The 24,956-nt window shown below is 39.8% G+C and overlaps 1 protein-coding gene and 4 non-coding genes across 5 annotated transcripts; 4 read left to right on the forward strand and 1 right to left on the reverse strand.

The window, feature by feature from the left end:
• Nucleotides 1–81: 81 nt before the first annotated feature.
• LOC135465526 (hemocyte protein-glutamine gamma-glutamyltransferase-like) lies at nt 82–24,402 on the reverse strand. Its single transcript, XM_064742765.1, has 16 exons — nt 24,335–24,402; nt 20,857–20,999; nt 18,840–19,082; nt 15,709–15,969; nt 15,117–15,235; nt 14,815–14,922; nt 13,982–14,156; nt 13,233–13,371; nt 11,817–11,920; nt 10,208–10,367; nt 9,297–9,415; nt 8,582–8,667; nt 7,885–8,083; nt 5,863–6,023; nt 5,153–5,289; nt 82–2,957 (listed from the first exon to the last, which is right to left on the reverse strand). Exons 1-16 carry the CDS (start codon nt 24,346–24,348, stop codon nt 2,816–2,818), a joined length of 2,310 nt encoding a protein of 769 aa, XP_064598835.1. The 5' UTR covers nt 24,349–24,402; the 3' UTR covers nt 82–2,815.
• On the forward strand, nt 3,453–3,525 carry Trnat-ugu (transfer RNA threonine (anticodon UGU)). Its single transcript has one exon. It is a non-coding gene; the product is annotated as a tRNA-Thr (tRNA).
• Nucleotides 3,834–3,906, forward strand: Trnat-ugu (transfer RNA threonine (anticodon UGU)). Its single transcript has one exon. It is a non-coding gene; the product is annotated as a tRNA-Thr (tRNA).
• On the forward strand, nt 4,231–4,303 carry Trnat-ugu (transfer RNA threonine (anticodon UGU)). Its single transcript has one exon. It is a non-coding gene; the product is annotated as a tRNA-Thr (tRNA).
• Nucleotides 4,611–4,683, forward strand: Trnat-ugu (transfer RNA threonine (anticodon UGU)). Its single transcript has one exon. It is a non-coding gene; the product is annotated as a tRNA-Thr (tRNA).
• Nucleotides 24,403–24,956: the final 554 nt, after the last annotated feature.

Here is a 24,956-nt window from a genome sequence, read left to right on the forward strand (position 1 = left end):
TCATTTATCAGCCACCAATCAGAAATGAAAAGGAACAACCTGTGACTCTTAGTTAAATGGTTCCTAACAGCCCCCAAACTGAGCTCATACTAAGAGTGCTTGCTCAGAGTAGAAAATTTTTATGCTGTCAAACCACTCAACCAATGAATATCCAGCAGAAAATGTACATATTACATTTACCTAAATTGCCTACAATTTCATGTTTTGCTAATTAATCCACTTTCTGTACCCTGGGTGAGAAATCATGTGAAATTTGATGTTATTACCTTGTAATCACAAATCAAATGTATATACTCACAGAGAATCAACCATCTTTACTAAGGTTTCTACAGCAGAGCTATCAGTTGGCGAAACAAAAAATAGAATTTGTACCACTGTATATAGCTGTGCCTTTTTCATAACCAAACAAACACAATTAACTCTATTCTATTAATGTCTTTAAACCTTTATTGTCTTCTGCAAAACCTATAGGCTAGAGGATTGAGCAATCAGATAGGTACATGTAGTCTGAGATCAACAGGTATACCCTGCATCAGCACCCAGATGGTCTGACATACATCTACAGGTAAATGTATACATAATAATGCTGATGACAACAGGTGGCAGTATTTTATTAAATGTCATCTCTGTTACACATTCACAATACACCCTGTTCTTATACCCAGACAACATCATTTAAGTTACAGGTGAATATCATGTCAGGATACTATTAAGCTGCTTTTACTTTCACTTTATGATACAATGTAAACTCTTCCACTGAAAAAAATCTAAATTTAGCCACAACTTAAAATCTAATATGATGGCATTGTAGCACAAATATTCAGGGACAGCCTACAATAAAATCCTAGACACACAAGTTGTACTGTATTAATGTAGCGGGGACATAGGGTCACATTGCTATTAAAACAAGACTAATACACACACACCTTGTTATACATACATGTATACAGGTCAACAATTACACAATGAGATTTCTCCATACTTTGAAGTAGGCTAATCCATACAAAATCATTCCCCGCTTTACTTTGCTGGCACAGAAAATAGTTTACAGTTGCCAGCTAGTAGATTTGTCCAGTGTAACTGTTATGCAGTGGCTTATAGATTAGGTTTCAGCAGAAACTGTAATGAACCATCACAGTCAAGCTAGTACATTTCATGAAGCATATAGCATGGCTAAATTGGAAATACATCCACTACAGTAGAATAAATCACCTATTCACATCCAGCCACAAAATGCTGCCGGTTGCTTCGTTCAATTCACAGATCCACGTTTTCATAAACTGGACATGTAGTCTGGCTCCCAAAAGGATGAGCACCTAGCTATGTGTACACATGTATCTCCACGTAAAAACAAGCTACCAAAAACTACATATACAGTACATGCCATGCTTCAATAAGCTCCGGTTTTTGTTTTAAATCTAAATGTTATGGTCCATCCCCCTCCCCCAATAAAAATGATTATGTACTTATTACCTTATTTCACCTGAAGTTTGGCATTTTTCAAGTGACATACTGTGCTTGATTCTGACTGATTCATCAACCTTAAAGTGTCCACAAGTGGGAAGTCTCTAAACTTTCATTTGATTCTTATCAGAAAAACATAAATGCTGGCCTCAGAAAGTATCATTTTAAAGTTTTTATGTGCTTGACAGTGCTTTTAAGTGACCAAACTTTAGGTGAAATATGGTGATCATTTACAATACACATGTTATGTCCTATCTCATTAGAAGTGCATCGACAGCAGTTACATATAACATTCAAGTAAATGCATCTTTACATGACAGCAAACAAGGAGAATATATCCACCTTTACAAATATGTAAACCACTTATCTGACTATTGTCTCTGTGATACTGACTTGAGAATCAACTGAATCTTGGTCGGGTCAGGTATGAATGTCTCAAATCCACATGTCATGGTATCAAATACACATTCATTTTGCTGTATGATGAAGTATTTTCTGCTGAGAAAAATGCTAACAAGAGTGGCAGAGAACAGACCAAAACCTAACTGCTGATCTTAAACTGGAGAAGGCCTAAAATACTGAGTCAGGTAAATGTTGTCTGTTATTTTGATGTAACAATCACTCTTCACAGTTAATCACTACCTCAGAATCCCATATGTAAGGTTACCATTTTGCAGCTTATGCTAATATACTCCATCTTGTAAAGTGATATCACAACAAAACATAGTACACTACAGCAATACAGTAAAACCTCAATGATTGCTAACAACTTGCTAAATGATAAACTGAAATATTCGCAACTTGCTTCAGTTACACAATGCAGGAAATCTGCCCACATTGCCCCCTTCTTACTACAGGGTACTTGCTGCACTTTATCCAGACGAGACTGTATTAGCTTATGCAGACCACACGCACCTCAGGCAAACCTACTTCACATCTACAGTAATACATACACACATGTAACTACTTTATACCGTTTAAACGATTTTGGCAAGCTGCATTGGCAAATATTATATATAGGTTATAAAATAAATGTTGTTTGTGTGTATGCCCACTTTTATGAATACAAGACTTAAATTGGATGGCAATATCTGTATGCATACTCTATATTTGTGTAATTAATTATGATGACAAAGAACCAAGCAGAGGTTATTTTACTGCAGTACGGTGAGCAGATTATAAGAAAAGCAAAAGGTGCAGAAAAATGAACACAACATTCTGCCAAAGACAAAATTTGAAGTAAATTCATGACAGAAAATGGAAAAAAGGTATAACAGAACTAAATTTGACAACTTAAGTGAGAAAAATCACCTTATCTCTTCATATCTCTCCGATCAAACCAGTTATATTTTTATGGTTTTACAACAAGTGTTGCAAATCCATCCACACTTTTCATCTGTCGAGAGTTAAAGCTGACCAGAAGTTGACGTTCACCTGCCCGGAATGGTGTCAGTCTCACCCGGGCTCGCAATGTTCCATTTGGTGGTAAATTCCTGAAAATCAACAATAATAATTTTTCATAATTTTATAATAAATCCTGAAGATGAAACCACCATTTCCACATAAATTTACATGCATCAAACTTTATTTCATAGATACAGAGACCAAGAAAAATTTCATTAAATGTTACACTTAATCACTCTCACAAACGGTTCTGCCAGGGGGAGATAATTTTTATGCAGACTAAGGGAGACAACTCTGTATATAGCCACATGTTGCCAAATCTATAACTATGAGGCAGTCAAAAAATCAATACCAGAGAATCAATACTTTAATGTGACTGCTGTCAACTTTAGACACGTGAGCAAAAGATGGCTCATTTTAAAACTCCACAAAACTTCAGCTGCTTGTTGGAAAATTCATTAAAGAGAAAAACATATAAACCCATTGCACGTATGGTCTGTATATGGTGGCTAAAATCCTAGGACTGTAGAAGTATGTAGCTCTTTCATGCATTTTCTTACTATATTATCAGGTAATAGTAGGAAGCCTCCATAGCTCAGTGGTCAGAGCACTGGTCTTGTAAACCAGGGGTCGAGAGTTCGATCCTCTCTGGGGGCTAGACAATGTCAGTTGTCTGAACTTTTTCTTTTATAAATTTTTTTAAACTCCCATCTGTGCTCTATCGATACTAAAACACTACCAGTCATGAATCAATTTAATAACCACATAAAACAAAAAAAAAATTTTACAAAAAACTTTAACTGTGAACTCAAAAGTTCTACTAAAAAAACTCCTAATGAAATGGTAATATATAAAATAATCTGAAAGTTGCTCACCATAGCAATACTGCAATATTTCTAACAATGAACTGTAGAGTAAAAATATTTTTATTTTAAAATGTCATGAAAGTCAAGCACTATTAGGAAGCCTCCATAGCTCAGTGGTTAGAGCACTGGTCTTGTAAACCAGGGGTCGAGAGTTCGATCCTCTCTGGGGGCTAGACAATGTCAGTTGTCCGAACTTTTTTCTTCTTTTATTTATTTTTTTAAACTCCCATCTGTGCTCTATCAATAATAAAACACTGCTAGTCATGAATCAATATTAAACCATGTCAAAAAAAAAAACACAAAAAAACAAAAATATTACAAAAAACTATAACTGTGAACTCAAAAGTTCTACTAAAAAAACTCCTAATGAAATGGTAATATATAAAATAATCTGAAAGTTGCTTACCACTGCAATACTGCAATATTTCTAACAATGAACTGTAGAGTAAAAATATTTTCATTTTAAAATGTCATGAAAGTCAAGCACTATCAGGAAGCCTCCATAGCTCAGTGGTTAGAGCACTGGTCTTGTAAACCAGGGGTCGAGAGTTCGATCCTCTCTGGGGGCTAGACAATGTCAGTTGTCTGAACTTTTTCTTTTATTTATTTTTTTTAAACTTCCATCTGTGCTCTATCGATACTAGAACACTACCAGTCATGAATCAATATTAAACCACATAAAACAAAAAAAAATATTACAAAAAACTTTAACATTGAACGCAAAAGTTGTACTAAAGAAAATGCTAATGAAATGGTAATATATAAAATAATCTGCAACTTGCTCACTATAGCAATACTGCAATATGTCTGACAATGAACTGTAGAGTAAAAATATTTTTATTTTAAAATGTCATGAAAGTCAAGCACAATCAGGAGGCCTCCATAGCTCAGTGGTTAGAGCACTGGTCTTGTAAACCAGGGGTCGAGAGTTCGATCCTCTCTGGGGGCTAGACAACATGAATTGTCCTTTTTTTTCTCCTTGTTTAACTGTCAACTGTGCCTTTTCAATACCTTATACAAGAACACAAATAGTATTGAACCATGTACCATGATACTTTTTTTTTTGTCAAGCAAATTACAGATTGGATAAAATCTGCCTATGGGTCACTGGCTTTAAAAAAACGTGAGATACCTCAATCTAAAATGATAGTATATGATAGTAAATGCTAATATTTCTGATAATAAACTACAGAGTAAATAATCTTAATCTGAATTGTCATGACAAACATCGTCTGACATACGGCTTCCTCAGCTTAAGCAACATCTGGCTTCTTCATTGTTTTCCACCCACAAATTTCAACACAACATATTTCTTGAAACACTTGACAAACAAATATACCTCCATGCATGCTCTTTTTCTGGTAAGATACAAGCTACATGTAGAACTCAACTATCAAGGTAAAGTATGTGATACTGACTGTAGCTGGAAGTCTGTGGGTTTCTGCAGCCCCGGTCCCTCCACTGTGAGGACGCAGTCAGTCAGGGTCTGGGGCAGGGAGTTGAGGAAAGACACCTCCACTTCTACCGACTGTCCCAGCTTGACCTCAGACGGTACCTGTCAGGTGTTAGAAAACCACTCACCATTCACTACAAGTGCACCACAGATCTGTCACAATTGTGTGTCACGAACAGTAGTCACAAAGATTCAAGGTTCTTAAGTGGAAAAGATACACTTGAGCCCATGCGATCAGAAGGCAATCTTACACTAAAGTCATTCTGTCAAATGACTCTAAAATTGTTATTTCTTATGTTATAAGATCCAAATTTTGCTTAAAATTGTAAATTCTGAGTAAGTTATTATATAACACATTTCAGATAAAAGAAGGGAAAGTTTATTGAGTGCTCAGGACTGCAGATCATTATTTGTGATCAGTTATTATCGAGTACTTCAATTAAATGAAGAAAACATGATCAAACTGTTGTACTAGTTACATTTATGTAAATGGATAGCATCTAGTAGAAGTGTAAATGTAGGTATAGTCATCAGCTGCAACTGTACAAAAGGGTGATAAAACAAAGGCCAGTCCAAACAGTGCTTGTTCAATTCCACTGAACTTTCACCAGCCTAGCGATATTAATGGAGTACTGACCATTACTGACCAGAATAAGTATATTGTACATGAGATACCTTGATATCCAAGGTGGGCTTAACCAGTCTGAATGTATCAACTTCTGTGTACACCTGATCTGTCTCATCAACATTGGCCTGGCAGGAGATTCTCCCTTGGGCATGGTCAACTAATTTATACAGGTAGTCCCTGGTTGTCACCTTCATCACCACCTCCTTACCTGGTAAAAAAACAGAGTACACACATGACCAGTTCATCCAGGTATTCCCTGACTGTCATCTTAATCACCACCTCCTTACCTGATAAAACAACTGAGTATAAACATAACCAGTTCATCCAGGTATTCCCTGACTATCACCTTCATCACCTCCTCCTTACCTGGTAACACAACAGAGTACACACATACCCAGTTCATCCAGGTATTCCCTGACTGTCAACTTAATCATCACCTCCTTACCTGATAACACAACAGAGATACACATAACCAGTTCATCCAGGTACTCCCTGGCTGACACCATCATCACCACCTCCTTACCTGATAACACAACAGAGACACACATGACCAGTTCAACCAGGTACTCTCTGACTGTCACCTTCATCACCACCTCCTTACCTGGTAACACAACAGAGTACACACATACCCAGTTCATCCAGGTACTCCCTGGCTGACACCATCATCACCACCTCCTTACCTGATAACACAACAGAGACACACATGACCAGTTCAACCAGGTACTCCCTGACTGTCACCTTCATCACCACCTCCTTACCTGGTAACACAACAGAGTACACACATGGCCAGTTCATCCAGGTACTCCCTGGCTGACACCATCATCACCTCCTTACCTGATAACACAACAGAGACACACACGACCAGTTCAACCAGGTACTCCCTGGCTGCTACCATCATCACCACCTCTTTACCTGGTAACACAACAGAGTACACACATGGCCAGTTCATCCAGGTACTCCCTGGCTGACACCATCATCACCACCTCCTTACCTGATAACACAACAGAGACACACATGACCAGTTCAACCAGGTACTCCCTGACTATCACCTTCATCACCACCTCTTTACCCGGTAACACAACAGAGTACACACATAACTGGTTCATCCAGGTACTCCCTGGCTGTCACCTTCATCACCACCTCTTTACCTGGTAACACAACAGAGTACACACATGACCAGTTCATCCAGGTACTCCCTGACTATCACCTTCATCACCACCTCCTTACCTGGTAACACAACAGAGTACACACATACCCAGTTCATCCAGGTACTCCCTGGCTGTCACCTTCATCACCACCTCTTTACCTGGTAACACAACAGAGTACACACATACCTAGTTCATCCAGGTACTCCCTGGCTGCCACCATCATCACCACCTCTTTACCTGGTAACACAACAGAGTACACACATACCTAGTTCATCCAGGTACTCCCTGGCTGCCACCATCATCACCACCTCTTTATCTGGTAACACAACAGAGTACACACATGGCCAGTTCATCCAGGTACTCCCTGGCTGCCACCATCACCACCACCTCCTTACCTGTTAACACAACAGAGCACACACATACCTAGTTCAACTAGGTACTCTCTGGCTGCCACCATCATCACCACCTCCTTACCTGGTAACACAACAGAGTACACACATGGCCAGTTCAACCAGGTACTCCCTGGCTGCCACCTTCATCACCACCTCCTTACCTGGTAACACAACAGAGTACACACATACCTAGTTCAACCAGGTACTCTCTGGCTGCCACCATCATCACCACCTCCTTACCTGGTAACACAACAGAGTACACACATGGCCAGTTCAACCAGGTACTCCCTGGCTGCCACCATCATCACCACCTCTTTACCTGGTAACACAACTGAGTACACACATGGCCAGTTCATCCAGGTACTCCCTGGCTGACACCATCATCACCACCTCCTTACCTGTTAACACAACAGAGCACACACATACCCAGTTCATCCAGGTAGAGTGTGCGTGATGATAAATACCACTATAACCTAAATCATCATGTGGTAACCTTAGGCTGCTGTTCAGGTTGCCTCAGCTTACTTACACTCCTTTTTAGCCAGTTTGACGTGGAATGTCTCCGCTTTGATCTTGGACTCAACCTCTCCTGTGTAGCGGACCACAGATGCCATCAAGTGTATGACGATGTTCCGCTCCTTTCCACTCTTATTCTCCATTTTGGCAACGACATCAAAGTCCTTGCCCATGTAATGAATGTCTTTGTCCACCAAGTCAAATGCAACATCCTGTGGAGCACATGTGGCATGGATAACTATGACAAAGACAATGGTCCGGCATTTCCGAAGAAGACTTAAGGAGGCATGTTTCTGTTGGATTTTACACTCTCAGACTGACTACCATTTGATGGCACTGTGTATCAGTTTTTTAATATAAGCCAATATGAAAGAGACACAGGGACATATGAAAGGGAGTCAAATTGATAAAATACTGAAAGCATCTTATACTTAACATTAGCAAAATAATAACATAGTTTATAATAATCTAATGGAGCAAAACTGAAAGTGACAAAAATGGATCAAATCAGAGCTATAAACAGGTAATGCTGAAGACAGTTGTTTTTGTGTTTTCTTGTGATTTCTTTCTAAGAATGCCCTAACTCTTCAAACATTTCAACTGCTTCTGCAACAAACACTTTAAAACATTCCAACAGAACTATGGTGTGTCAGTTTTGTGAAGCTTGCATGAGGACAGCTCCTCCTATCAGCTGACAAAGATATGCTCACCTCAGTTCCGTGATCCTCGTAGATCTCCTTCCGCTTGGAGCCAGTTCGTATAGCCCGTAGCACAGCTGCCCTCTCCGAGGAGCTGCCTGACAGAGAAACCTCAGGTTAGCTGTTGACAGGCCTGTCATTAAAATAGTCACTAACTTCTTTGTCATAGTCTAAACACATTACAATGAATTACCTCAAAGAAAAAAAAATTTTAGCAAGAAAATAAATGTTGCATATCCACCAGGGCCAAATATAGCTTTCTAAGTTGGGCATCCTTTTAGTGAGGATAATTTGAGCTCAAATATTTTCAGATATTAAGAAACCTGATACAAATATACCAAATTATAGTGTGAATACCACTGACAAATCCTTGTACAATCAGTATACAATTTACATGAATATATATATATTTTTTTATTATTTTTTGTATCAGGAATTTTTTCTAACAGTTAGGTTAAATTTATCAGACAATATTCCCCCTAATTTTCCTAACTTCAAAAGGGTATCAAAATAATCGTTGCACTTGTCTCTAAATAACAATAATACAGTTATCCAAATCAACTTTGTTGCTACGCAAATATCAACTTGTGAGATCATTCAAAAACCTAGAAAAAGTAACTACACAAATATATAAAAGCAATAAAGCACAGCTTTCATGCACTAACAGAAGGTAATAATTTATTATTATTGCATGTTTGACTTGTGAAATAATATCCTCATGTGATACCTTCTCCAAACTTGTAACCTTCCGTGACATCATCCCGATCTGGATCAAACCGGTCCATGGCAGCATTGACGACTCCACAGAGACTGCCACACTTCTTGGTACTGATGAACTTTCCCACCCTAAAACCATACACATATGCTTCCCATAGTAATCTACATACGTAGCCCCCAAGTACAGTTCCACTGCATGGTCTGCCCCAACATAACAAGGATTCATCCTGGCTTCAATGACATCGTTCAGCCTCCAACAAACAAACACTTGGAGTTTGTACTCCTTATGTAGCTCAAATATGCCTGGTAAATTTTGATGTACATGCACCAAATAGTTGTTGACCTCAAGGCTTCAGCATTGCAGGTACAGGGGAAGTATGTAATAACTGTACATCTTATATGTAACAAGATTTCAATCATCTTTTTAATGTGCATCAGTGCATTAATTATTAATTATATTAATCCTTATTATTCAAATATATATACTAAACTTATCCGCCAGGGCCAGTATGGCTTTCTAATTTCTTCCCACTAATGCAGCGTGGCAAGCTCTAACACTTTTTAGGAAGCTAATTTGGGCTCAAATATTTTCAGATCTTGACAAACCTGAAATAAATGTCTTACACAGCAAATTTTAGTGAAAATTACTGACAAATCCTTGTACAATCAGTATAGAATATTCATGAATGTATTTTTTTTTTCAAACATTTCTTTCTATCAGGCAATATTCCCCATCCCCCATTTATAGGCTATGCCTTAAGTTGGTTACCTTTAAAGGGTTTCAAAATAATCCTTACATTTGTCTCTGTACTTACAACAAATTCAGCATGATCAACATCAGCTTGTGAAAGTCAAACTTTCACAAGCTCAGCAAATGAACTTCTACTCTGAGATTTTAAAGGAAATGAAATCCAAGCCTACACATCTTTCTTCCAGCTTTTCTTCCAGGTTTTGTCTTCTCCCATGGCATAGTCAATCCTGTCAGCGTTGACCTCAGCAAACAGGAAGGCTGTATCATAAGGCAGGTGAACGTCTCCCTCTCGGATGGCTTTAACAGACGCTGGGCCACAGCGGTACACACCTGAAAGTGATCATGCCAAGACAATGACTCATTCAGTACATGTATATATACATATATGTTTAAATGATACCTGTACGTGTTCTGTACAACAACTTATGATACAATAAATTGTATTTCATACATTAAAGTATAGTACACAGGTTGAAGCTGACATGCAAGAACGGTGTAAATGGAGAGGAGTTCAGGTGTGAGAAGGGAGGGGGGAGGGTGTGGAAAACGTGTCGTAGGAGGGAAAAGTGTGAAGCCCATATGCACATCGCCTAGGTCAACCATCTTCACAGATTCAGTCAGAGGTACTTAATCATAGTTTGATTCGCCAATGATGCTGTCGCTCCTAATTATGGCCCAAAAATAAACTTTAAGACAATAAAACAGGAGAAAAATCACAAAAATGAGATATTTCAGCTATATATGTGTAAAGTGCCATACATGACTTCAAAATGAGTAGGCCTACGCCTTCCGGCACAAATCTATCATTTTCATAGTCCTTCTAGATGTATACAGTGTGCTATTTTAAAACATCTCACCGAATCTATGGCCGACAAACAGCAGTCGATCGTGGAACTTTTTGAATTAATCTAGGTGAGGTGCGGTGCCCTTTTCAAGGCCTAGATTTGGCGCCATGTGCCATTTTTCAATGAGAAACGTCAGCGAAGTAAGTTCTCGATTCTACTGGGGGAAGTCAAAACACGATGCGTAACTGGAAATGCACCCCAGTTAAGACTATCTTCGATCTGAAGACACAGATTACGCGAGCTAACAATAACATAAAGATCTATGGAGAAAAGTGAACGGATAAGCTTGTCCTGAAGCAAACGTTAAATTCTGAGAAATAAAAAGACTGGGCACCTGCGTAACTCTTCCCGAGTCGGCCATTTTGGTGTCGAATGAACTACCACAAACTGCGCAGAGTTGTTCACCTTCAAAAATTCAAAGGGAGAGAACCAAAGAGTTGCATTCTTCTGGAGAAGGCCTGCATGTGATACATACATATAGGCCTGTATGTGGTATAAGCCCTGTCATTAGACAACTCGACTGCACATAATGGGTTAAGCCAATAAATGATTCGTCTTGTTGAAAGAGCCGCGTTCTAATTTGTAAATAACTTTATTTCGTTGCTTTTTTAAATAAAGTTATCTCCTCTTTCAAATAGGACTAATCTTGACCTTCCTTAATTAAAGCAATAAAGATGATCTTTTAACATATAACATATACGCCTATCTTATGTGGGCCGATAATTACCAACAGTTCCATTTGCCCTGTTTTTCTTGGATATATCCACTCGATTTGAGCCATTCAGCTTCCATAAGCTCCTCCAAACGATCTTCCGGATGACTTTCTAATTCCAGAAGGAGCTATTCGAATCGGCCTGACTTTAGGCAAGCACAATGTAAGAATCAGAGATGACAGGCTAGACACGTGATCCACACGTGACCCATTGTTACCCACCGTCACTAAGTTCTTGCGGTGTACCGTCTATCGCCTGCCACCCTCCGTATCCGGCCGGCAGGTCAGGGCGTGTCATCCACACCTCATTCCACACGTGAAAGTTCCTGTGAAGGCAACGATGAGCATGAATTCCATCTGGTCGGGAGATTTAGCAAATAAAAGTGTGCAAAGCATACACGTTCATCTAGGTAAGTATTTGGCAGTAAAGGCCTCATTTGGGCTTTCCGGTATGTAATTACCTGTGCATGTTGTTACGATATGACAGTCGATATGTTTACATGGTGTCAGAAGTTGGATTTATTTAATTTTATCTTTAACGTACAGGACAATTTGTCAATTACGAAAAATAAAACTCACTATCAGGTGCAGTTTTGATTTTGGGTATACTTTGTTCGTAAGACTGAATATAGGCGCTTCGTATTAAAACAGCGTCAGGACGGCAATATATGGGATAGGCCCATGTACAGTACGTGTAGACCCCTACAAACGTTATAATTTATATGGCAATATCAATCTATGAGCGATATAGGTTGGTCTCTGACTGTGAGCACTGAGTGGGAAAACTTCTGAATGAATGAATGAATGAATGAATGAATGAATGAATGATAGGTGTAGCTTATTTTCATAACACATACAACTCGGCCTGCACAATACACATTCGAAATAATTCGGCATCGAAAGATAGATGGCCAGATTCCGCACGAGTTCACTTCAGTGAGCAAAACTGAAACCTCATTGATACTGGTAATGTCGTATGACAATTACAAGGTTGTTAAAATGTATGCAGTTGTTATACACCAATCGTTTGGTTCAACAAAATGTTTATTTGAAACCTCTATGGATAAAATGAAGAATGAAATTTCGTGTAATAATACGATGAACTACCCAACCGTCAGCTGACTCCGGTGGGATTAGTGCATAACACTTACATTTTGTAGCTTGTTCATTTGTTACTTGAACTCTGCGGTACAAAATTCCATTTCCTTCTACTAATCTATTCTACTGCGCTGCGTGCTTGACACTTCCATTCTATTCTACTTGTATTGTGTTCTGTTCTGTTCTATTCTATGCTACACCATTCTACTTGTATTCTATTCTTTTCTACTTGTGTTCTGTGCTATTCTATCTTACACAATTCTGTTTGTATTCTATTCTATTCTTCTTGTATTCTGTTCTATTCTAGGCCAATTCTATTTCTATTCTGTTATACTTGTATTTTATTCTACTTGTATTCCGTTCTATTCTATTCTGCTTGTATTATATCCTATTCTGCTTTTATTCTATTCTATTCTACACCATTCTACCTGCATTCTATTCTACTTCCATTCTGTTCCATTCTACTTCCGTTCTTTTTTATTCTACGCTATTCTATTTGTATTTTACCGGTGCATGTATGCTATTCCATTGCATTCTCACCAGATGGAGTCCTCGCTCATCTTCTCCTCCGGTTCCCCCTTCTCGTTCCAGTACATATCGATGGTGAGAGAACCGTCACTGTCGCAGGCTGACTGAAAGTTCGTGACACTACGTGTGGGGAAGCCCAGAGCTCGACACACTGCATGTGGAAGGTAATACATACACTGGCCAGAGGTTTACAACAAAAAATCACTGCAATCGCCATGATAGTAAACATGGTCACATTGTAAGTAATTTACTAGACGTTGTCACTGTTTACATTGGAGCCAAAAGCTTTGTAGCCGAAGCTGGGGCATTTAACAGAAGACACTATGTTTCCACTGCCAGCCAATCAGCGTCAATTCTGCACCCCTTTAAGATCGATGGGACTAATGACTTCTGACAATACACCAATAAAATGGCGCCTTCGAAACCATATCTACCAAACGTCGCATATAATTTGATTCTTTACTGCAGAATATAGTACCAACCACAATTTGATTTTCGTTATTATCCTGGATCAGGCTTTCTTAAAGCAGTTGAAATATATGACTTAAGTCTTAATTAACTTGCTTAATTCGAGCCCAGATATGTCTGGAATGGTTGTGGTTTTGCCCCAGAAAATTGTCAGATGCCTGCCAAAGGGCGATGGTTTTTTCCATGTAGATGTATATACATTAAATGTGAAAAGTCTTGGGTACGGCGTTAAACGCCAGTGAAATAAATGCATTTCCGGAAAACTATAAATGATTGTTTTGTGAGAGGCCTACACGATGTCATGATCCCAGAGAAGACCCAGCATTGGCCGAATTTGACCGGTTTGCCAGTCCTGTAGAACTGCTCGATGATGGCTTCACTGCCCGTCCATTCCAGAGGAGATCGGCCGCCCACATAGTTCCCTGTCCAGTTACCGTGCAGGATTCCGTCATCGTCTTCCACATTGGCCTGTTTAGCAAAAATTGAGACATATTATCTTAAAAAGAGCAGAGCCCAGGAAGATGACAAGATGCCAAGCATTGAAACATTAAACATCCAAACGGTCCTCAAAGTAAGTGGAATTACGAGTAAAGTGAAAACATGTTAAAAATTTTCCTAAAAATATCGTACTGTTAATTTATTCACTTCTATAACATGACGCTGGACTTACACTTCTATGACATGATGCTGAACTTACACTTCTATAACATGACGCTGGACTTAACACTTATATAACATGACGCTGGACCCACCCTTTTATAACATGACGCTGGCCTTACGCTTCAAAACATGACACTGGACTTACACTTATATAACATGACGCTGGGCTTACACCTCTAAAATATGACGCTGGACTTACACTTCAAAACATGACGCTGGACTTTCATTTCTATAACATGACGCTGGACTTACACCTCTATAACATGACGCTGGACTTACACTTTTACAGCATGACGCTGGACTTACACTTTTACAGCATGACGCTGGACTTACACTTTTATAACATGACGCTAGCCTTACATTTCAAAACATAACGCTGGACTTACACTTTTATAACACGATGCTGAACTTACACTGCTAAAACATGACGTGGACATACACTTCTTTAACACGGCACTGGACTTACCACAGCAGTGAGCTTGCGAACCACGTTAATGGGGTCACCACGGGCAATCACCGGCATTTTTGATTGGTCAAGCACTTTGATGGCACAGTCCAAGACGACTCCGTCAAACTGAAAACAGAAAACTATTATCTCAAACATACTTCATATAATGTATGTGAAAAAGGCAAGAGCGTTTTGTACAAAATTGGGATGTGTGAATGCATAAGAGAAATTGTCGGTAGAATCGATTATTGCGTCAGTGAGGGAGAACACACGGCAGAAATACTGCAAGGCCACACAACAGGCATTTACTTAGAACCTACCTGTGAAAAATTCCATGGCTTCCCACAAACATTTTTATGGTTCCCCACATATATTTTTCCGGTTTCGTTAAGGACATACTCAGCTTTCCCGTCCTCACTTTCCATGTAGACAGCGTCATCTATAACGTCACAAATTACATTTTGTTTCATGAATGGTATAATTTGAGAACTAAGGAGGTTAGTATAAACTTTCATCTGCATGCCGATTGCATTTCTTGCAATGTTAATGTCATTTATACACCTACTTGTAGTTCTTCCTTACCATCTTATTAAAAGTGTACACAACCGATTTGTTCGTGCTATTACAAATTAATAACAATTCATTCACACACGTCGCGCTATAAAGAAGTTTTGTAATTGGAAATTGCTCTGCAGCACTGGTCATTAAGACTACTGTTTAAGTAACGTTCAGCACTTTCTTTCCCAGAAGCAGAGCACCTGATGATAACACGTACATGTGCGTGTGATAGGTGTTCCTACGCTTTTATCGTGGAGGCTCCATGTGAGCCTCATATTTTGCGACGTGTTCCTTGGCTCAGATTGCAGGGGTTTCAAGTGAGCCTCATTTATATGTACTAGTTTTTATACTTACGTTTACACCAGGGATTGAAGAGGATGTAGATGGGTAAGGGATGAGTGTACCGGAACAAAGATTTCTTGGTTTTATCATCTTGACGGATGATGTCAATTTTCAGACGCCATTTTCCGACCGGACATACGGAGGGGGTAAATATCGTAACTTCGGTGATTCCACCGTCTGTTTTCTTCACCTTAGCGCCCCACTCGTTGGGATGGTCCTCGTCGGAGAGGATTAGTTCCACTAGAGAGCCCTTGCCGGGGAGGGGGTTATCACCTGTAATTAGTCAGAGGTAACACAGTGAGTCAACCACCGCGTGATGAAGAAATATCCTCAATGTCAATGAAATTACTGAGGGCGGAAGTCTAAAATTTAAACGTGAAACTCAAACATGCATGTGCACACCTCTCGTTATTTGAAAGGGGTATTGAGGAGCCTTCACCATAAGACCCTTTTCAAACGCTATCATTTACAGCCATTCGCGCACAAAGCCATTCGCGAAGTTGTACTATCTAAGTGAAATACAATCAGATCACTCTCAGTCGCACTATATTTGTAACTGTATATATCTATGGAAAAACGTTTGCTGCATGCTTATCTATCCCTACCTAAACTTGATGCTTATATCCCTACCCAAACTTGATGATCATATATCCCTACCAAACCTTGCTGTTTATATATCTCTACCAAACCTTGCTGCTTATGTATCTTTACCAAACCTTGCTGTTTATATATCTCTACCAAACCTTGCTGTTTATATATCCCTACCAAACCTTGCTGTTTATATATCCCTGCCAACCCTTGCTGCTTATATATCTTTACCAAACCTTGCTGTTTATATATCTCTACCAAACCTTGCTGCTTATATATCTCTACCAAACCTTGTTTATTATCTTTCCTTACCAAACCTTGCTGCTTATTTATCTCCACCAAACCTTGCTGTTTATATATCCCTACCAAACCTTGCTGCTTATATATCCCTACCCAAAACTGATGCTCATATATCCCTACCAAACCTTACTGCTTATATATCCCTACCAAACCTTGCTGCTTATGTGTCACTACCAAACCTTGCTGCTTATATATCCCTACCAAACCTTACTGCTTATATATCCCTACCAAACCTTGCTGCTTATGTGTCACTACCAAACCTTGCTGCTTATATATCCCTACCAAACCTTACTGCTTATATATCCCTACCAAACCTAGCTGCTTATATATCTCTACCAAACCTAGCTGCTTATATATCCATACCACACCTTTCTGTTTATATATCCCTACCAAACCTGGCTGTTTATATATCCCTACCAAACCTTGCTGCTTATATATCCCTACCAAACCTAGCTGCTTATATTTCTCTACCCAAAAATAATGCTCATATATCCCTACCAACCTTGCTGCTTATATATCTTCACCAAACCTTGCTTTTTATCTCTCCCTACCAAACCTAGCTGTTTATGTATCCCTACCAAATCTTACTGCTTATGTATCTCTACCCAAAACTGATGCTCATATATCCCTACCAAATCGTGCTGCTTATGTGTCTCTGCCAAACCCTGCTGCTTATATATCTCTACCAAAAATTGCTGCTTATCTATCCCTACCAAACCTTGGTCCTTATATACCCCTACTAAACCTTGCTGCTTATTTATCACCACCAAACCTTGCTGTTTATATACCCCTACCAAACCTTGCTGCTTATTTATCTCCACCAAACCTTGCTGTTTATATATCCCTACCAAACCTTGCTGCTTATATATCCCTACCCAAAACTGATGCTCATATATCCCTACCAAACCTTGCTGCTTATATATCCCTACCAAACCTTACTGCTTATATATCCCTACCAAACCTAGCTGCTTATATATCTCTACCAAACCTAGCTGCTTATATATCCATACCACACCTTGCTGTTTATATATCCCTACCAAACCTGGCTGTTTATATATCCCTACCAAACCTTGCTGCTTATATATCCCTGCCAAACCTGGCTGTTTATATATCCCTACCAAACCTTGCTGCTGATATATTCTTACCATACCTAGCTGCTTATATATCCCTTCTCAGCATTGGTACATATACATCCCTCCCAAACACTGATGCTTATGTATCCCTACCCAAAATTGAGGCTTATATATCCCTACCCAACATTAGAGTATATACATCCCTACCCAACACGGATACTTGTGCATCCTTACCCAAGATTGATGCTTATATATCCTTACCCAACTTTAGCCCATATATCCGTAGCCAACGTTGATGCTTTCATATCCCTAACCAGCATTGATGTTTTATATCCCTAACCAATATTGGTGCATGTGGTGAACGAGGTGTTGATCTACCACACAGTGATGCATATTACTCCCTACCCAACATTGGTGCAAATATGTTCCTAACCAAAACTGACGCTTATTCATTCCAATCGACAAATCATACTGATACATCAATATACAAGCATCTATATACGATGTATACAAGGATATGCTGTATAAGCTTCTGCCAAGCATTGGTATTTGTTCCAATTCACCAAAATAAGCAATGTCTGATGTTAATGCTTAAAAATCATCAATGGTCAACATTTCTACGCTTACTCACCCCTAGCATCCGCAAAAGTGGAATTGAGCTACGTAAACAGGAACATATCAAAGAAAGAATTTTCGAAGTGATTGTGAAAACTGAACATTCAGGATTCGTGATTTTCGTTTATGTACTTCAATTCTTCGATACATGTATATTTCCAAAAATACATCCATGATCTGTTCCAGACTGATAATAAAAAGCAAAAATACATCTGTGATCTGTTCTACACTGATGATAAGAAGCAAAAATACATCCCTGATCTGTTCCAGATTGATGAAAAAGATTGATTAAAAAGCAAAAATACATTCCTGATCTGTTACAGATTGATGATAAAACGCACAAATACATCCCTGATCTGTTCAAGATTGATAATAAAAAGCAAAAATACATTCTTGATCTGTTACATATTGATGATAAAAAGCAAAAATACTTCCCTGATCTGTTATAGATTGATGATAAAATGCACAAATACATCCCGGATCTGTTATAGATTGATGATAGAAAGCAAAAAATACAAATAATATAACTTGTCATATGGTTTCACTGCGTATGGACATGTCTCTTACCAAATTCGAAGATGAGCCGGAGATCATCCTTCTTGTCGTCATAACGCCTGCTGAAGGTGACCTTCACGTCAAACGGCTGACCTCTGCGGACTACCAGCTGACGGGGATTACCGTGAAGGATACCCGCTTGCTTCTCCTTCGTGATCTCAAATTCGTCCGTGTGGTGAGCTTTCGTGTTGGCCGCGATGTTAAAATCTACAGACTGGATTTTAAGGGCTTGTCCGTCAGTAATCTCATCTGCGTCTAGAGGAGTGCAAAAGAAAGTAATAATTGTCATGCATCGAACCTACGTATGTATGTATGTATGTATGTATGTATGTATGTATGTATGTATGTATGTATGTATGTATGTATGTATGTATGTATGTATGTATGTGTGTGTGTATGTGTGTGTGTGTGTGCGTGCGTGCGTGCGTGCGTGCGTGTGTGTGTGTGTGTATTTATGTATGTATGTATACATGTATGTATAATGTATACATGTATGCTTGGTATTTAGCGTCGTACTTTTTTCCAGTCAAATAACGAAGAAGAGCCATTAGGTGTGTGTACATACAATTGTGTCTTCTCTTGCCGCCAGTGAAGCATCAGATATGACACTACACCCACATTATACCGACACCGGGCTAATCAGTCATGCTGATTTCACAAGGGAACATGTGTCTCTAATGTCTCTCATAGGCAAGGATGATGAACTGGCAAGAAAATATCTACATTGTTGTATTATTTGTCAGTATTTGTCAGATGCTTGTTGATGCTGTATACGTCTCAGATAAACATTTAATTCTGTGTTTAAGATTCAGATATACCTGGTAGACATTGTTAGGGCTGTTATAGCTGGTAGACATTGTACGGGCAGATATAGCTGGCAGACATGGTAAGGGCAGATATACCTGGTAGATATTGTAAGGGCAGATATACCTGGCAGACATTGTTAGGGCAGATATACCTGGTAGAAATGGTAAGGCAGATATACCTAGTAGACAATGTAAGGGCTGATATACCTGGTAGACATTGTTAGGGCAGATATACCTGGTAGAAATGGTAAGGGCAGATATAGCTGGTAGACACGGTAAGGGTAGGTATACCTGACTGATACCGAAAGGACAGATATATGCCTGACTGACATTAAAAGGGGAATTATGCCCCATAGATGTTGCCATGGAGATGCATGTCTGTATATTGTTGGACAAACTGGTCTTGCGCAATAAAGTATTATTACATCCTTTGTTGAAGTTGTGAGGGGAGATATACCCAGTTGATATTCCCATAGTAGATATAGGATTGCTGATGTTGTGCGGGGCGATACACCCAGTTGATATTCCTATGGTAGATATAGGATTGCTGATGTTGTAAGGACAGAAATACCCAGTTGATATTCCCATGGTAGATATAGGATTGCTGATGTTGTACGGGGCGATACTCACAGTTGATATTCCCATGGTAGATATAGGATTGCTGATGTTGTACGGGGCGATACTCACAGTTGATATTCCCATGGTAGATATAGGATTGCTGATGTTGTACGGGGCGATACTCACAGTTGATATTCATATGGTAGATATAGGATTGCTGATGTTGTACGGGGCGATACTCACAGTTGATATTCCTATGGTAGATATAGGATTGCTGATGTTGTACGGGGCGATACTCACAGTTGATATTCCCATGGTAGATATAGGACTGCTGATGCTGTACGGGGCGATACTCACAGTTGATATTCCTATGGTAGATATAGGATTGCTGATGTTGTATGGGGCGATACTCACAGTTGATATTCCTATGGTAGATATAGGATTGCTGATGCTGTACGGGGCGATACTCACAGTTGATATTCCCATGGTAGATATAGGATTGCTGATGCTGTACGGGGCGATACTCACAGTTGATATTCCTATGGTAGATATAGGATTGCTGATGCTGTACGGGGCGATACTCACAGTTGATATTCCCATGGTAGATATAGGATTGCTGATGTTGTACGGGGAGATATACTCAGTCGATATTGCAAGGCTCTCACCTTTGACATTGAACACTCTCCGGACCATCTCGTCCACAGCGCCCTGGGACCGAGGGTAGTAAGCCACGGTAGGAGGATAGTGAGAGCCAGCCGAGCCTCGTTCTCGTCCCGGTGACGTCAATCCACGCGAGCTGCTGCGAAATCTAAAATGCAAAGGCCAAAGTATGATAAAGCATAAGACTAGTGTTCGTGAGTCATCTTTACTCAATCAAATTTGCGATGTCCAGCAACACCACCATTACGCTAGTGGAATGAACACTGTATTACGAACAAAATTCTAGATATTTTAGGGTGAAAAGTCTGTGTTTCCCGCTAGCCGGGCATTTTGATGTGTAGGTGCATGTTTGAAAAATCGTGCAACAATAGTTTGGTAAAAATGGAAATTGTCTAAGCCTTTGTCAGGTATGACTTTTATTGATGAAAGTCTGAAATTCTTGGCGAAAGAATTAAAGAATTCAGGAGGTGATGAGCCTCCGTGCTAGATGAACATCTCAGCTGATGACATATCGATGTTCAGATTTGGTCGGTGAATCTACGTGCGGACTTTTACTGGCCAATACATGTGAAGATTTTTACTGGCCAATCCACGTGAAGATTTTTACTGGTCTTGGAATAATTGGGGCTGAGTTACACTAAACGTTAACAGAAAAGACAACAGATAATATAGCCTTAGTAGTTTCGGCAGAGGGGTGGAAGCAGACCTAAAGAACCATACCCCTTTTCTCAGATGTCATGGTAACTGTAATAAACAACTTTTAATCTGGAGTTATTACGAGGCCACGGGATGCGCCATGGTAGGATAACCCAAACCACGATGTCGCGTCACATGTACCGTACCTCACGCAGATACAATTAAAAGGCAAAACGGGGTTCAGTGATGTCAGCGGAAACAGACGAGTGCTCGATATATAGAAATAACTCGCATCTGACTGGTTTGATTTGATAACATGGCGGCCCTTTCGATTTTCTCAATGTGCCCGCTTTTGGTTACTTTGAACTGTGATATCTCGGCTATGCAACATCACACAAATGCAAAGGTATGCTTTTTAAACCTTATGTGGGTCACTTCACTATCAGTGGTTACATACAGTTGGTCTAGTTTAGGTTCGTAGTGCCGCTTCTGGAAACTTAATGTGAGTCTGAGGTCGGTTCTAACAGGCCTGTCTTCTTTCCATATAAACTAAAAAATATATGCTCTGAAAAATCGCTTCTGACGTATACAAGGTCAACGGAACATCTTCAAAAGCGCTTTTATATAAGGTGGCTCAGAAAGAAGTACTCCACGGACAGCTATGTCAGTTGATTTATTTGATTTGATTTGATTGATGTTTTTCGTCGTACTCAAGAATATTTCACTTTTTACGATGGCGGCCAGCATTATAGTGGGAGGAAAGCGGGCAGAGTGTAAGTGAAGGTGATATTCACATACGTGTAAGATTTAAATAGGCATTCAGAAGTATCATACGCTGCGGACCAGCATTTTTATGCTCTTTGTTTATAGGAATACAACCTGTACTAACACAGCACAAGGTACGAGCTCCATCCCGGCCTTGATCAGAGAATTTGTTGATTGCCGCGTTCTCGTGCGGCCTTGGTGACAAAAGGCGGTCCGCACTGTTCGTGTGGCCGCAAGCGCAGTTCATTGTAGTCCACTCGTCGTTAATGCATACTGAGACAGTTGTGCATATGTACACCTTTGCCCTGTTGCGGAGGGTTGCCCGCTAATATCTACGGTATCCCACAGCCCCTTTCATGTTGTCCTCCCATTGACTTTACACATTCTTTTATTATCAGACTTCACGCTCTAATTCTCGTGTTCAAGTGGCCGAATATTTCTCCAAAAGTAAACAACCTAAACAAAAAATTTCCATAGTTGATTGTTGTCGCGTCCTGAACATGCATAAATGAGTGTAACTGTTAACGTTGGTCACTTAATGTGAATGGTATAGAATTCTGCATGGAGACGATCTTCATAAACGTGGCATGGATGAAAAAAAGGAAAAATTATTCTTGACAATCGTTTTGCACGCATGGTGAAACACCTAAAGCACCTTTTATCTGTTATAATCTTATGGTGACCTCGTGGCCCTCTGGGCTACGGGTAGAAATATTGCGCTCAAAGTAGGCTAAAGGTCAATTTTTCCGGGTTGACCATTCGTGTGATGTATGAGTATACCGTGTCAAGAACGAGTCGTTGTTAAACATTGTGAAGCACAGTGAAGATGGCACAAAACCACGCATCAAATAAATTAACTGGCTAACATTATTTCATCATAATGCTTAGTGATGCCTTAGGCTATATATATATGAAAACAAACACAGCTGAGGTATCAGTGGATCTGCTTGCACTATCTTCAGCGCTGCTGACACTTGTCTAACCGGTTAACAGCGTGGCATCCTGAGGACATCAACCTCGCGGGTACCCAGGTCAACGCCCGTTATTTTACGGGTAACAAGAGGTTGGAGCTCTGAAATCTATCTGACTGTATGAAGGCAGCTGAAGTATGGATGGTTTTTCAGTGACAGTGGGTGTTATGGGTAGGGGTTAGCCAGGCTAAACCACCGTCCTTTGTCAGGTACATACCTCCGAGCTTGAAGCCACAGTCAAACCAACAAGAACTGTTAAGGAACGATATTATTTGCACTGTAGAAGAGCGGGTGATTTTTAAACAATAAACTTACAAAACAAATTTGAACTAAAAATTCACATGTTTAGGCCTACAGTAAGCTGGTGCTTTTCTCCTTTAGGTCCTAGAATAGCCTCTTTCTCGGCCTCATTGCAGACAGGCCGGTGTTCTGGGGGAGGTTGTATCATTTACTGCCCCAAAGGTAAATAAGACTCTGCAGTGTGGATCGAGGGATTTATCGTCAATTGGGTGTGTATACCCCGATAACGCATATACTGCTGCACATGTGCTGGAGCCCTCCAGATGTAATCCTGTTATCTTGTAAGCGGCACGTGGGCCATCGTACTGATATAGAAGTCATTGATAAGGAAACAGAAAATTATGCTAAAATTCTTGGTATGTCCATAGTGATGTAAAGACATGAGGTTAACTTTACAGAGAACTGTATAGACCTGAGCATAGTGAACTGTTCGTGTTAACAACAGCAAGTGCACACAGAAGAGTAACAGTTTGGTTAACTGAGAATCATCCGCTGCAAACTTACGTTGGTATTATAGTGAGAAATGAAATGTTTGACTATAAATAAACAACACTGAACTAGTAAGCCGACTGGGTCACTGACCTCTGTATGTTACAATTACAGGCAAATCTAAATTTATGACTGGCCACAGTATCTATACGGGTGTGTATGCACGATGGCTAGCATCCTAAACACAGCGAGGTGTTGCTAGGTTAACTGACAACCCAGAATAGAAGGATATAAATAAAACACAAGCCAGTTATAAGTTAGGCGAAACAAAACTCTGCAATAAATTTAAAACACCGCTAAGAAGACTTTGTTAATCACTTACGGATTCCAGAACATGGTCCCAGGTGTGTGTTTACAGGTGAGGGGGTCGGGATGGCTTAACTGCGTCAGGTAAATGTAACGGCTGTAGCGGTGTGACGGCTTGCGGCTTCCCTGGGAGACTGCGTGACCTCAAAAGTGGAACGTGGAGCGCGCCGGTCTTTACATGCGGCTGGAATACACAGACAAGTTTAAGGTTGACCTAATACTATTTCATGCGCGCAGGACCTGCAAGCTTCACTGATTTCAATCACTACACTCTAATTGTAATATACACCGAGAGATGTTTAAAATTAGCAGTTCTATCACGTAGGGTTAGAGCATCGCATGGACATAAAACTGTGATATACGGAGCTGTGAAACGGAATCTTTTGAATACTGATATCAACGAACTCGTGTTAATGGTATTTTGGGGATTGGTTTCGATGTGACCCTAAAATATGGTTGAATCTTTTTACACATTATGAATACAATGACAACATCGAGAAAGTTTAACATTGTACAAGTTGACTGTCACAGTGGCGCTGACGTAGTATAGTGATTCGACACTCGGTTACGTTAACTGAAGACCACTTGTCTTCCATCCATAGGCATTTATAGGCTGCACATCTGTACCTCACATGTGG

This window comes from Liolophura sinensis, chromosome 5 (assembly GCF_032854445.1).
Source record: "Liolophura sinensis isolate JHLJ2023 chromosome 5, CUHK_Ljap_v2, whole genome shotgun sequence".
NCBI classification, from domain to species: domain Eukaryota; kingdom Metazoa; phylum Mollusca; class Polyplacophora; order Chitonida; family Chitonidae; genus Liolophura; species Liolophura sinensis.